The 14,618-nt window shown below is 40.6% G+C and overlaps 2 protein-coding genes across 5 annotated transcripts; one reads left to right on the top strand and one right to left on the bottom strand.

Moving 5' to 3' along the window:
* Positions 1–242: 242 nt before the first annotated feature.
* On the top strand, positions 243–8,544 carry kif20a (kinesin family member 20A). 4 transcript variants are annotated; one of them, XM_046411079.1, is made up of 19 exons: positions 243–392; positions 1,604–1,777; positions 1,935–2,060; positions 2,183–2,302; positions 2,605–2,743; positions 2,842–3,017; positions 3,657–3,756; positions 4,008–4,220; positions 4,611–4,722; positions 4,833–4,907; positions 5,018–5,161; positions 5,391–5,559; positions 5,667–5,819; positions 6,131–6,270; positions 6,389–6,491; positions 6,719–6,902; positions 6,987–7,078; positions 7,179–7,316; positions 7,834–8,544. In XM_046411079.1, exons 2-19 carry the CDS (start codon positions 1,610–1,612, stop codon positions 8,194–8,196), a joined length of 2,715 nt encoding a protein of 904 aa, XP_046267035.1. In that variant the 5' UTR covers positions 243–392; positions 1,604–1,609; the 3' UTR covers positions 8,197–8,544. The 4 variants fall into 4 exon arrangements, with proteins under 4 accessions (XP_046267035.1, XP_046267034.1, XP_046267037.1 ...); XM_046411078.1 differs by lacking the exon at positions 243–392 and adding an exon at positions 399–531; XM_046411081.1 differs by lacking the exon at positions 243–392 and adding an exon at positions 1,356–1,377.
* A 51-nt stretch (positions 8,545–8,595) lies between these two features.
* cdc23 (CDC23 (cell division cycle 23, yeast, homolog)) lies at positions 8,596–13,831 on the bottom strand. The gene is made up of 16 exons (XM_046411082.1): positions 13,675–13,831; positions 13,127–13,199; positions 12,348–12,485; positions 12,201–12,243; positions 12,008–12,113; positions 11,778–11,910; positions 11,341–11,518; positions 11,153–11,250; positions 10,898–10,979; positions 10,484–10,637; positions 10,215–10,334; positions 9,997–10,072; positions 9,840–9,901; positions 9,607–9,685; positions 9,319–9,438; positions 8,596–9,234 (listed from the first exon to the last, which is right to left on the bottom strand). Exons 1-16 carry the CDS (start codon positions 13,785–13,787, stop codon positions 9,082–9,084), a joined length of 1,728 nt encoding a protein of 575 aa, XP_046267038.1. The 5' UTR covers positions 13,788–13,831; the 3' UTR covers positions 8,596–9,081.
* Positions 13,832–14,618: the final 787 nt, after the last annotated feature.

Raw genomic sequence — 14,618 nt, 5'->3', positions numbered from 1 at the left:
TATGCACATGAGATAACCATAGCATTTTAAGTTTTGGATAATAAAGTTTTCCTTTCTGCTTAATATGTACATAGTTTACAAAATAAAAGTCCTTTTTTCCTCATCACTTATGAGAACCTCGTTAACCTATGGTCACATGTTTTGAATGCAACATTTATTTAAGTAACCTGATAGGAACTCATGAAAAACGTCTGTGTTTATAGAGGCACAGTTTAAATAGCACACCGCTTGAACTCTTGTTACCCAATCAGAACGCAGACAGCGAGCAGGATTTGAGCACAACGTCACTAGCTTCAGCCAATGGGTGACTCCCGCTGCAGAGGAAGCGCATTGTTCAAAAACAAACCAGCTGAGATTCAGAGAGCTTCGAACTAAAGACGAAGAAGCAGCAGGTTAGTCTTAGTCAGTTTTTGAGGGGGGCTTTGTTGTAATCTTAGCCCAGTATCTAAAACTTTAGTCAAGTAATTGAGTTTAGACGATTTATTCTCGAACTTAAGAACATTTCGTTACTGGGAACTTTTGACGTTCGAGGTAAGTTAAATTAACGTTTGTATTAAGGTGGCTCACTCAGCGCAAAACAACAGTAAACCTATTGATCGTGGTGCTAATTATAAATGTTGACGAGGCTAATAGAAAGTTTTTGTATAGAGGCGTCCAACAACAACGACGACATTGCCATTCTTGTGTTAGTTTGGTGAGAGTGACCGCAAAGCTTTTGAATTTAACGTTATCCCAGCAGGAGCTTATCCTCTCGTGCATGTTCGGACATACTCCTACGTCAACATTATGTACGCACACACTCACCCTGAAACGGTTTCCGATCACTGTTCCGTAAATGAACTACACTCACGTAGCATTTATAAGTTAAATTGGCTTAAGTCGGGAAAAGGCTTACACTAATTGCCGAGATTGTTTAGTAGTTAGCTTATCATCTACTTAAGCTAGCATCTTAATGTCACTTGCTATTCATCGTTAACTGAGGTTCAGGTACGTAGCCTTGTCCTGAATTAGCTTAGTTCATATGTTATAAATAACAGAGCTAAGTCTGCATCCAGTTTAGATATAATCCTATGTCCCATTGAAAGCGTATTTAAAAAAACGCAAACAGGAGCAACGACTGTAGGAGGCGTGGCCTCGCCACTGTATAGGCAGGGAGTGATGTTGAGAGACGGAGGAGAATGACGAGACTGACCGCTGAGCAGTGAGGCTGTTAGCCTGACCGCAGGCCAGTACAACGTCGACAGCGTTATAGAGCTGTTAGTCAGCCCTGACCTGCCATGAGAAGCTACTGTCAGAGAAGCGCAGTACGATCAAAAGTATTTTTCTTGATTTCAATGATGATCTTCTACTGCACTAATCAGGAACTTGTCAGAACAGGTGAATAAATATTTTTCCTGTTAGACCACTTTTGGAGTTGCTGTTTGACTTAAAAGGTCAGTCTGGCTTTCATCGAGTTTCTGTATGTTTTGTGACTGACACACCCTCCTTTTGAATAATGGGGTGAAAGCACTTTCACATTTGTGTGCGATTCGTTTCCTGGCGCAAAGCTTTGAAATGTATTGCAATTACTTAATACTCATGATGGCTTGTCTTCTTGAAATAGGTAAGCATGGCGCTGTCTTTGTCCTCCCCATGTGGATGTCCCTATGATGAGGACGAGGAAATAGCCGTCTTTGAGTCTACAGCAGCAGAGCATGGAGGCCCAGCCAGACCACGTCTACCTGAGATATCTGTCATTTCCCCTGGCCTGGACACCCGGCAGTCCACTACAGAATCTGTGAGAGTCTGCAGGATTTGGCTGTTTTTGTGTTATAAATACCCTGTGGAGTTTTCATTTTAACAATTGCGAATCTGTTTATATTCAGCATTTTGCACCAGAACATGGGTATCCCTAAGATGTAATAAAACATGTTGAATTTAATTTGTGTTTCTAGAAACTTGAGGTTAAACGTGCAGTGGTGACACAAGGAAGCTGCAATGAAGGGAGTACAGAGAGAGTGAAGGTTTTTCTGCGCATCCGGCCACTCACTGAGACAGAGAGAGAGAAGGGAGAAGAGCAGGTACGACTCTTCATCACAACCACTGGCATGTCCCATGGGTGTTTTCCTGTGGGTGGACAAGTGCATTTTTGGCTTTTAGTGAACTTGTTTTTGGGGACTTAAAAGATTTGCTTTTCTTTAAGGGTTGTGTGGCTGTTCAAGATGAAGAGACTCTGCTGCTGAAAGCTCCAAAAGAATCTCAGAACATGAGGACTGCAGAGAGGGGCATCACTCAGAGTATGCACAAGTTCAGTTTCTCAAAGGTAGGAGAGTCACACTTTTTGTGCATAGTGTTAAATTAATGTTTTGTATATACATACATCTAACTGGTTATCAACCCAAAACCAGGTTTGTTTTTAACAAAAAGCAAGGGTGTTAGTAAAATGTGGTGGTGAATGATATCCATAACAAGTTAATCAATAGCGCTGAAAATATTGATGGTAAATCTGGGCTTATGTGTAAAGTAACCAATGGTAGCAATAACAAAGTAAATGAGAATGCTGAGGTAAAACGATCCTTAATATTTCTGATAAAAACTGCTGTTTTTATTGCATATCTTTCATAGATATTTGGGCCTGAGACAGCACAGCAAAAGTTTTATGAATGCACGATGAAGACGATGGTGAAAGATGTGCTTCAAGGAGAAAACAGACTCCTCTACACTTATGGTGTCACCAATTCTGGAAAAACTTATACTATTCAGGGTAAGGTTTTTCTTTTTCTTAGACACAAGGCACAGGTTTGGTTGTGATGTTGGTCTTTGCAGCTCTCTAGATCTCACATCTCAAACTTTGACCCGCAGGCCGTGGTCAGGAGGCAGGCCTTCTGCCCCGGGCTTTAGCGTCTCTGTTCAGGAAACTGCAGGGTCGTCTCTATGGTGCTATGGACCTGAAGCCTATCATGTATCAGGATGTGAGGCAGCTTGATGCCGGCGAGGTCAGGGTGGAAGAAATCCGCAGGAACTCTCTGCTCAAAGAGGTAAACAAATGAAATAATTTTTAAGTCGAAGTCTTATAAAATGAGAAACTAACTAAAACTAGTTATATGTCAGTAATTTACTCTTGTTTATTTCTGTTGCTGCAAAGCGTCATTTTCAGTAATGTACTCATTCTGAACTCACATACAGACAACAATTTCATCTGGTTCAACCAACCTGTTGGCTCAGTCTGGGTTAGGTCTTAAGCCTGGAAAATACCCAACTAGAATTGATATGACTCACAGTTTGTGAAGTTTTGTCTCACAGATATAAACTAATATCTCCCTGTGTCTCTTAGTTGCAAGCAAAGAACTAGTGCACAACGATTTTATGTTTATGTTAGATAAAGGAAAGGGCTGTAACGTGCATCTAAGTGCATGTTATTTAAGAGACAAGTGAGCTGAGATGGTTAAGTATCCTTTCCTTGTCTATTGTGCAGTCCTTTTGCTGCCAAGTTTTTAACTCTCAAACAAAACCTCCCAGAACATCAAACAGCAGAAGAAAACTTTAGTCTCAAAGCCATTTGGGAACATCTTAATCAGAAGGCTTGAGTGTAAACTTTTTTTTTTGCTGATCCAAAGAACGACATTTGGTGTGTTTGTGCACACAGCGGTGAGATGATGTACTCTTGTTCTTTATAGGACGAGAATCAGAGCTCTTGTCGCGGTGGTACAACTACAGTCTGGGACAGTGGCATTGGAGGACTCTCATATACAACTCACATTGCCACTCAGCTTGAAGGTGAGCAAAACAGTGAGTGAAAAAATGAAAAAAAAAAAACACTGCCAGGCACCTTTCTGAATGTGAATATGCTCCTTAGCATATACCTGGAGGTATGTTTGAAAAGCATACACACCACATATTGGAGCGAGGTGTTGTCTGCATGAAATCATGCAGATATAATGCTATTAATGTACATTCAGTCTTGTTCTGTCTTGTCTTGTTTGTCTTTGGAGGATGTCTTGGATTTTCAACTGTGTCTCTCTCTGCAGACACAGACAGTGTTTGCCTGGAGCCTGACAGCCTTTCACACAGTGGAGGAGATGATCTGGAGGAAGGGGTGCAGTTTTCTATCTGGGTGTCCTTCTATGAGATCTACAATGAGTTCCTGTATGACCTGCTGGATGCGTCGCCTTCCCTGCATCCCCGAAAGAGAGTCACACTGCGCCTTAGTGAAGACAAGCAGGGCAACCCCTATGTGAAAGGTGACACCAGTTCACTTCATTAAAGTTTACAGAACATTAAACTGTTAACCAGTATAGTTTATAAATCAGTTTGAACCCCCATGAAGCTTCATCCCAGTATTGAGATTTTCCAATCTTCGTTAAGCAGGAAATTATGTTAAAAGACTAGAGACTCCTTTTTTCATTTCCCTCATGTCTTTCTGCAATTCATTTGTTTTTCTTGTTATGTTTGGGTGTGAGTGCAACACCGCATTATAAGAAACACTGCAACAGGTGATGAAAATACTTTTAAACTAGCTAAAATCACATTAAACAGTTTCTGTTGTTGCTGCTGCTTCATTGTGTTGGAAGAGTATACTTTTTTATTTTATTTATTTATTTTTTTTTACTTCTTCTTCTTGTCTCATCCAGACCTCACCTGGATCCAGGTCCGCAGTGCTGAGGAGGCTTGGAGGATTCTGAGGGCTGGATGTTGTAATCAGAGCTTCGCCAGCACTCACTTCAACCAAAACTCCAGCCGCAGGTAGGAGCACATTAAATTTTGTCTGTTCAAAACCTCATTTTGATTGATTTGACATATTTGTTTGACTCACACTTGTTGCATCTCTAATCATACATTTATCATTCATGCAGCCACAGCATCTTCTCCATCCGTGTCCTGCGCATCCGCCCAGTGGCAGATTCGTCTCCAGCCGTGCACATCAGCGAGTAAGCTTTGTTACCTACTCTAGTTTCAGTTTTGGTTAATTCCAATTTTTGTGTATTTTGAGTTTGTACAAGAGACAAAGCAGGGCTGTCTTGCACTGGGTCCTTTTTAGACTGGTTGTGTGTGATCTGGCTGGATCTGAACGCTGCAAGGAGCAGCGCAACGGAGAGAGGATGAAGGAGGCCAACAACATAAACACCTCCCTTCTAACGCTGGGACGCTGTATTACTGCCCTGAGGCACAACCAGAACAGCAAGTATGTGGTATTTTAACTGCAAATTTGAGAGAAGGTTCAACACCAGGCCAACTCATCTTTCCTCTGAATTATTTTCATGTTAACCTAATGGTAAAAACTGCAATATTGTTCCACATCAGAGCAGTTTTATTGATATAGCACATGGGAAACTTCACACGCAGGACACAGATTTTCTTTTTATAAGATTTTGGAATGAGCTGTTTGAGAAAACTTGCTAATGCATCCACAGGACGAGACCCCCTCAAGTGGTGCCCTTCAGGGACAGTAAACTGACCCGGGTTCTGCAGGGCTTCTTCTGTGGCCGAGGAACCTCCAGCATGGTGGTCAACATCAATCCTTGTGCCTCCATTTATGACGAGACACTCCAGGCCCTCAAATTCTCAGCTATTGCTACTCAAGTAAGAACGAACACTCCTGTACTGTAAATCCAGTTTCTGTGGCTTTTGGAGTCTCGCATGTAGGAATGAGACCAAAGAGAAATAAAATATCCCTCACATCATTTCAGTTGGTCCATGGCCCGTCCACAAAAACCAGAGTGGCCTACATTCTGTCCCTACTGCGGCAGCCAACAGCAAATGGCAATGAAAGCACGCTGATGGAAGAAGAGGAGGATGAGAGTGATGTTGAAGATGGCAACATCACCATGTTAAATAATGAGGTAAAATCCCATGCCATAATATGTGAGAACTAATGATTGATCATTTTTATCTCTACGATCACTTCCTGAACCAAGTTCCTTTACTTTGAAAACATGTTAGTTCATAAAGCAATCAAAAAATGTTGCCATTAAGTCTTTGAACTTAAGCGTTTTGCATATTAAATATAAAGATATAACATCTACACTTTCCCCTCTCTTTTTAAGAACGATGAAAACTATTTAAATGTCACAGTTTTTTTGTAGCAGCATTTCACAAAATGTCACAAAAACACCTGCCCAGTGTTCCTAACAGCTGACTGTGCTTCATGAAGGCTTTGCTGCAGGCCATTGACGTCCTGAAGAGAGAGGTGCAGCGCCAGCGGGAGGAGAGGGAGGTTCTTGAGGCAAATGTGAGAGAGCAGGTGGTCTCCGAGATGATGGAGGTCATCTCCGAGATGCAAGATGGCTTCAGGTATGCGTGTTTGCGTATTTTGTTAAGATCAAAAGTTTTCAAGATGCTGTTGAGAAATGAGAAAATCCTGGACTTTGAAGTGAATGCAGATGCTGAATTGTGTCTTCTTGCCCCTTAGAGAGACCTTGGAGGCAGAGAGGGCTCTTATTGAAGAGAGGTACGAAGACAAGATCGCTAACATTCAGAAACATCTGAAGAAGTTCTACAGCCAAGAACTGAAGGTGAGAGCTACATCATCAGCCTCCAGTTTGCATTACTTTAAGGCGTCTGTCCCCGTTCTGTGGCTTCAATACACACACAACCTGTAAAACCTACACGTTAGTTAAACAAGATCCTTCCCCGAATACACTAAGTTTCTACAGTGTTGTTTTATTTGAATCTAGTATTATGAATTTTCACTTAAGTTTTTGTTTTTTGTTTTTTTTTTTTTGTTCTTTCATCCTTTTAGGAGCGAGATCAGGAGATTGAAGCTTTGTCTGCCGCCCTTGAAAAAAGCAAGGAAGCTGAATCAGTGCCACAGAGAGACTCTGGGGGGCCTCGACGTTCTCAGCGCCTCATGACTCAAACAGAAAGTGGCAGGCTGCAGGCTGAGTTCGACCAGTGTCGCGCTGAGCTGCTCACTAAGACAGAAGGTAAGTCACAAGGTGAAACAAGGTGCGTTGATGTTGGGATGTTGTTAACAATAGTTGACCGTCTTGCTCTTCTTGTCTATACAGAGCTGACAAAGCTGAAGATGCAGCTGGAGATTCCAGGTTCAACAGGCTCCCTCACTAGTGCTGCTGACCGCAAGCTAGAGGAGGGTCAACGGGTCAGTTCATCCCGTACCATATGAAATGCACCATTGTTTCTGCTGCATGTGAATCTCTTCAAAGACCCAAAAAACTGACCTTTTTTTTTTTTTCTAACAGAACCTACGTCAGCTGCGCCTGGATCTGCAGAGACTTGGGGCAGACCTGCAGTCTGGTGAACGGGCCTGTTGTCGCAACACAGGAGGGGAAAGGCTGCGGCAGGCATTGGCAGCTGCAGACGAGACACTGGCAAAACAGGTACGACCACAGATAAAAGATTTAATTTTGAAAATTGGAAATTAAAAATATTTTGGTCTGTACTGCAGACACAAAGTAAAAGTAGCTGAAGTTTAAAATACTGAACTGAATCAAAACTCCAGCATACTGTAATTCCTGTAAGCATCTCTGGAAAAAAAAATTTCAGTCAGGTCACATTTTGAAAGTCTTCTTCTCATTTTGATGCTGATTATGAATGGTTCAACTTTAAAGAAACAGGAATTATTTTTTAAAGCAGGAGCTGCTTAAAGTGCAATTTCAATGAAAAATTCTTTGGTTTTCTCTCCCTCTACTCTCTTCATTAACAATCTTGATGCACAGCCAACTTTTGAATCTAATCTAGGTTTCTAACATCTGCACCAGGTGATAACTGAGCAAAAGCATGTTTTAAAAGTTTCTTTTTGCTTCACTTTTCCCTCTGTTTCACCCAACTTCCCACCTTATCTTTCACTTACTCCTCTGTGGCCTTGTCTAACCCTGTTGACTGACTTCCTCTTAGGACCAGATCCTGGTGGAGCTCCAGAATGGCCTGATGCTTGTAAAAGCTGATCTAAGGCGGAAAGCTGAGACCCTGGCCCAGACACAGGCCGTCCAGCCCCAGCTGCCCCCCTCAGGTTGCTATACCTCTGCCACGCTGGGTTTCTGCAAGAAAAGGGGCTGTGGGGCTGCTGCACCCAATGACACTGAGAACCGGCCTCCACAAAAACGTTCCTTTTTCCCATCTCTGACTTGTACCCCGACGCGTAAATACAACAGTCGTGCTGTTGAACAAGCCAACGTTACCCCCTACTCCAGGGTCTTGCGGTCTCGCCAGAAATCTCCGCCTTTCGGTTCTCCCTTCACCCCACGTTTCAAATACTGAGCTCTTTGGAGCATCAGTGGGAGCATCTTTTTGATATTATGCAAAAACAGAGTTATATTTGCTGCATACTTTATAGTATTTTTATGTTGTTTTGGATTTGTTCACTTTTTGCATTGCAGTTAACTCCATATTATCATGCCAAATATGGTTATGGTATTCATGCCAGTAAAACATTTATGCTTTAAATAGGGTTGCAGTATACTACTAAGGGAATGAATGTGTTCTTGCAAAGCTATAGTAGGAGTAGTGCATGTGTGTAATTAACCTTCTCTGACTCTGCAACTCCTCCACATGCGTTTGCTGTAAATACTTTTGTTTTCCCCACAATAAATTCTGCCAAAAAACGCATTTCACTCACTGTTTTCAACACAAAATTAAAAATACCACAACAGGCAGTGGTATAGCAGGTATGCTTTATTTAAACTATTTACATATATACAGCATTGATGAGGCACAACTTTGACTGCAAGCCAAACATTGTGTGTTTATATGTAAATAGTTCAAGGTGTCCCTTCTTTTTACTGTGTCTATACCACAAAGATCTTCTTTTACATTGCTGACTGGACACCGAGTTATACAAAAGATGCATGTGTACTTAAAAATCTAGTCAAAAACCTTATTTAGGTTCACTGCAGTACGTAAACCGACTGTCTCCAGCATTTACTGCTTAATTGTTTGCAGCATAGAACTTGTCTGATCCTGGACAAAAATTAGCAGAATTGCACATTTTACAAACAAATGTAAATTTGATGTCTAACAATTCCATGACTCAACAAGTTAAATCCTTTCAACACCACCTTTTGGTAAAATCAATCCCCCAAGCAGTGTCAGGCCACAGGATACACACATTGTCCGTCTTAAAGCCAGTGAATAGGAGGGTGGGTGTTAGGGTGTAAAAGAGATCAGGTTCAGTGGAGACACCCTCCTGACTGGAGTGTTGTTGTTTGACAGTGGTGCAAAGAGATCTGCTGATGGTGTCTCAATCTGATCCCTGACCTGTGAGATCTGCCTCAACAGAGCCTTTCCCTCTTCGCGAGCCTGCAAGCACAATGGCAACCAACGCCAGTTAGTGTGTTACTACTACTTACACTAATTTACTACTCATTACTCATTTATGCTTACATCATTGTAGTCGCAACAGCGCTGAGCACAGAGGGATGCCTCGTCGTACAGCTTGTTCTTGAAATAGTACTGACCCAGGTACCGCAGGGCTGTGCTCACCTCAGCATGCTCCAGTTGTTCCTGTAATGCCAAGATTTTATTCAAAATCAGTTTCTGAACAAATAGTTTACGTGGTCAAACTGTGTGCTGCTGTATTAACACTCGGCCCAACTTCAACTAACGGAATTACACGAGTTTGTGTACATGGTTGTGGAAAATGTGCATATTCAGGTATTTTCAAAAGCTCACCCCACAAGAAAAAATGTCTTGAATGTAAAGCATGTAACACTGGGCAGCGTCATCAGACTCATTCAGCTGTTCGTGGAGCCTGCCAACAGAATAAGTAAAATTCAAATTTAGCCCCCATTTCTGGGTGATACTAAAGAAAGCAGCAAATCGGATCTTACTTACTTAGTGCTTAAATGCTAAACAAAACATGACATGAGTTCTATTTTCTTTTTAATTTCTTCATAGACACTTACTTTGCCAGTTTGAGTAGAGCCATTTTCTCTACATCTCCAACAGAATATGCCCTCCAGTAACACTATACAAAAACAGAACACGTTCAATCAAAAAGAAGCCACAATTTTTTAGTGAACTCATGTCACAAATCATGATTCGCTGACAGTTTTAACATACCTTCTTGGCTTCCACCTGCTGTGACAATTTTTCATAGCTTTCACCCAGTGCAACCAGCATCCGTGAGTCGTTGGGCCTACAAAAATACATTATAGTGTGTCAAAAGAAATAACAGCCATTTAGATTATGATATGACGCTGCATATTTTAACACATTTTGTTTTAAAATAATTTTCATTCTGAGAAGCAGCTCTATAAAACACCTTCTTTTCTCCATACCTGAGCTGGTGTGCCTTTCGATAATAGTACAAACAGTAAAAGGGCATCTTGAGGATCTCATATGTTTGACCCAGGCCATACCAGGCACGGTAGTCACGCTTGTTCACTTCAATGGCATGCCTGATGGAAGAACCAGAGGGAAAAACAAGGAAACAAAAACACAAGCCATAGTGAATCCTCCACACTGCTGTGACAATGAGTAAAAACACCTTAAACAGGACACTGAGATATCCAGTAAAATAAGGGATGTTCTGCATCTTCGGTCAGACCTGTAGGCCTGGATGGCAGCTGAAGTGTTCTTCATTTCCATGTATTCATGGCCCATGAGAGTCCAGGCGCCAAGGCAGCGAGGGTTCAGTTTCAGGGCCCGCTGGAAGTACAGAGCTGCCTTCTCATGCTGAGAGCGTAAACTATAATAATTACCTGTAGATAAAATGTGTGACTTACTACACAAATCAAGATTATGCCTGTCAGAGAGGCCAACAATTTTTTCTCAGAATATAAAACAGAAAAATGAAAGTCAAGCTGTGATGGTGTAACCAGTCAACATTATCTATTAGACAAGTATGATCATGTTTATATATTCATCAACTAACTGTTCCATCAATAAAAAATTGTGCAGGAGAACTTTGTTTCTTTATTTCTGTACACATTAGTTTTGATCAGACTGTATTGAAACTTACCAATAACGCAGCATGTCTCCACTCTGTACTTGTCGATCTCCACCAGATTGTGGGCCAAGTAGCTCAACTCTGGCTTCATACTCTGGGAAAGAACTCATTATCAGCAGCTGAAGAACTAAAAATGTTTTCAATATTTTGGACTTTATATTATAATTTAGGTCGCTAAGCTCCCTGTGAAACATTTGATGGAACAAGTCAAAACACACCATTTCTGTGTTAATCAGTAAGGTATCATATGACAATTGGCAAGCTCACTTTGACATAAAGCAGGTTGGAGAATGTGTCCATGTTGTCAATGCGATATGGATCCTGCTCCCTCAGTTCGTTGAATAGAGCCAAAGCTTGGTCAATATCTGAAATGAAAATAAGACAGAATGTTGTAAGACTAAAGCTGTCCCTGTAACATTGCTCCTCCATTCTTATTGAAAATACAGAAAATAAACCTCTGATGTTGTGGTAGGCGACAGCAATCTGTGAGATGATGTAGGTGCTCTTCGAAAAGCCAGCCTCAATGAGGTTCTGGTATTTCTGCAACGCTTCTTTGATCATCTGCAGCTCTGTGTACATATGGGCCATGAAGAAGTCTTTAATCCAGCAGTCTGGCAGAGAGAGTGACTTCAGCTGGGAAGAAAGACCGAGAGGCCAACATAGATGGAATCAGCTCACTGTCTATAATTACCATGAGACCTGAGTCTCATGAGTTTTTTAAATTCCTGTGCACTGGCTGAATATAAGCTTTATTTTGGTTTGGTTGGTTCTGACATGTATAGTTTTTAAGTCGAGAGACTGTAATATGAGGATTTATTTTCAGTATAAATGGTCACTGTGGACCTTAAGTACAATATATAGTTTTTGTATGTCTAAACAAAAAAGTAGCTACCATTTCAATGTTGGTAACAAGGTTACTAAGCTCCAGCCAGGCTCCCCAGTGAAGAGGAAGTGCATGAATTGCCTCAACAAACACCTCCACTGCCTCCTTCAGCAGATCCAGCTTTCGTAGCACCACTCCATACCTGTGTTTCCACACACAAACACAGTTTATTATCAGTCTACTGTACTTCTTTACAGAATCTGAGGATATCGTGTCCACTTAAGAGGAAAAGTTCTCACAGGTACAGAGTGAACCCGTCCAACTCTCCTGCAATATGCTTCTTACTGAGCTCGACCCTCAGTTCTCGCAAGGCTTCATTACGCACCTGACCCTTCTCCAAAGGACCTAAAATAACACAGAAAAACCCAAAAGTTGACATTTAAAGAGTAAATTTAGTTGTCTTGTAAAATGACCAAACAGATGAGTCCTCACCCAGGCTGTCCACAGTCTCATCATCTTTCTTTTTCTCGCCTGACTGAAGACAAAAGAAGAAAAATTTCAAAACAGTGAAAGTGGTGGTCAAGAAATGAAACAAAGGATGGAAGGATGTGAGCATGCCAGTTATCTTCTGAATCTTACCAGATAGCGAGAATACATATAGAGGAAATAAGCCTTCTGACTGCAGCAGCCTTTCAGGAAGTAAGCAGCACGGTCATACTCTTTCAGGTCAAAGTAGGATTTGGCCAGTGTAAGTGCATCCAGGTCTTGTGCATCTTCCTGCATTTGGGACAGACAGACAGACAATTAAGAAGAAAAATATCATCCCAATCATATTCATCAAGTCACCTTCAGGATGGAAAAAGAATTAATGTCACTGAAAATTGCAAAAGCATTTTCAAAAAGTTGCAACTGTATGCGACACTTTCGGACTTATGATTAAGAGCCAATTCTGCATTCTTCCAAAAAACTGTCAGCAGGGGTCAGTGTAACATTTTCCTCTTTAGACATACAGTAGACCATATACTGTATGACTTCCCTTTCTGAGAGAAGGACACAATTCATTCACATTAGAAGGAAAATTAAACTCCAGAAGTGGGACTAATGTGCTGCAACTTGCTAGTGGACCGATTTTGTGGGTGAAAACAGTCAGTGAATAATTCATCATTTACTACCAGCTGTTTTCAAAAACTTAGTAGCTTTTTGGAAATTGAAACTACTTGGATTATTCCCATTTGGTGGAATGATGATGCAGCCACTAAACATGGGTTATTTTTTTTATATTTCATCAGGTATAAACATCATAAAGCTTCAATCAAGAGCTCAACTCAACTCATAAAAAAACATGTAATAATGACAGGAAACATCAAACAAAATTATTTCAAACCATTACAAAAATCCAAAAAGAAAAATGTACAAACCTCAGTAAAAGGAGTTGACGGGGGTAATTCATCTTTGGGGAGAGGGTTCAAAGCAAATGCCAATTCAGAAGCCCTAACATATAAACACAGAAAGAATGTGACATAACTGTGCCATAAGAGTCGGGATAAATTCTAGGATTAGATTTATGTTGCTATTAGATCAGATTTTCTCTTGCAGGAGACAACAATAACACAAAGTTGCTTTCTTTTCAATCAAATTTTGTCCGCTATAGATGTGCTAACTGACAGACTGACAATCACAGCAAATACAACCCACCAATGGTTAAGAAATAATGTTAATAAATAACGTTACACACCAAACATCTTCATAACACTGGCTGGACTAAGTTATATCAACAGTGTTAATATTAACGAATGCATTCAGTACTAGCTTTAACTCTAACGTTAGCTAAATTGTTTTAATGAGACTTGTCAACAGTACTGCTAACGAAGCTAACCAACTGTTAAATATCATTAGCGCTTAGTTATCGAGGTAACAGACAAGAAAGAAAGACAGTAAATGGCACATTAGTCACAGTGGGTCTCACCACTTCGCGCTATGCAAAAGTCCTCTTTCTTTACATAGCGATATCACTGATATTAGCTGTTTCTTGATTTGTACCAGATCCCCAAACTCACTACAGAGAGCCGCCATTTTCATATTTTACCGAACAATTGTGCTATTGGTGGAAGTTACAAGCAGGAAGTCCCACCTCCCGATGACATCACTTCCTGTGTATACTTATTCCCAAAGTAAAAGAGTCAATATTTGTCGGAAAAGAATAGCATTTGTAATTGGACACACACCAATTAAACTCCGTTAATTGTGTCCTGAACATACTGCACTACCATGTATCACACTCACATTCAGTCTGAATAGAAGAAAATGTATTTCACTTTCAATAAGCGATTTTATGTAACAGCTATTGATGTTACCAACCATGTTACTAAGCAACAGTTGCAAAGAAGAACAAGCTCAAGAACAGCATAATTATAAGGTTTTTTTCAGCAAACAATGACACATAAAACAACGACAAAAATTACTCTGTCTGAGTATATGTATTATGTTGTGTAAATCAGGCTTAAGTTCCAGCTAAAATTAGTAGCTCAGATGTCATCTTGCTAATATGTGCATGAGAATCTTTGTTCCTCTCCAAACTTAAGAGGTTTCATACAATGTGAACTTTCAAGCCATGGGCATGAGTCTACAGGTAAATATTGTTGTTTGTTTAGGAGGGGAATCTTTAGCCAACATCTCTGATAAAGCAAGTTTTCAGCTGTGTTGTATTAATGATTTTTTTTAATTTTCTAATTTTCTTAATAATGTCTCCTTAACAGGCTAAATTCTGTCGGTTTTGTGTCACTGGAACAAATCCTGAAATATCACGAATCAAAAGAGGAGATGCAATAAAAATTCCATACACTAACTTAGTATACTCACTAGTACTGGTACACTGCAATCATACACTGGAGAAAGACATCACATCACCAT

This window comes from Scatophagus argus, chromosome 14, assembly GCF_020382885.2.
Source record: "Scatophagus argus isolate fScaArg1 chromosome 14, fScaArg1.pri, whole genome shotgun sequence".
Lineage (NCBI taxonomy): Eukaryota > Metazoa > Chordata > Actinopteri > Scatophagidae > Scatophagus > Scatophagus argus.
The sequence above is the reverse complement of the archived record's forward strand: the minus strand, read 5'-3'. Positions and strand labels throughout refer to the sequence as shown.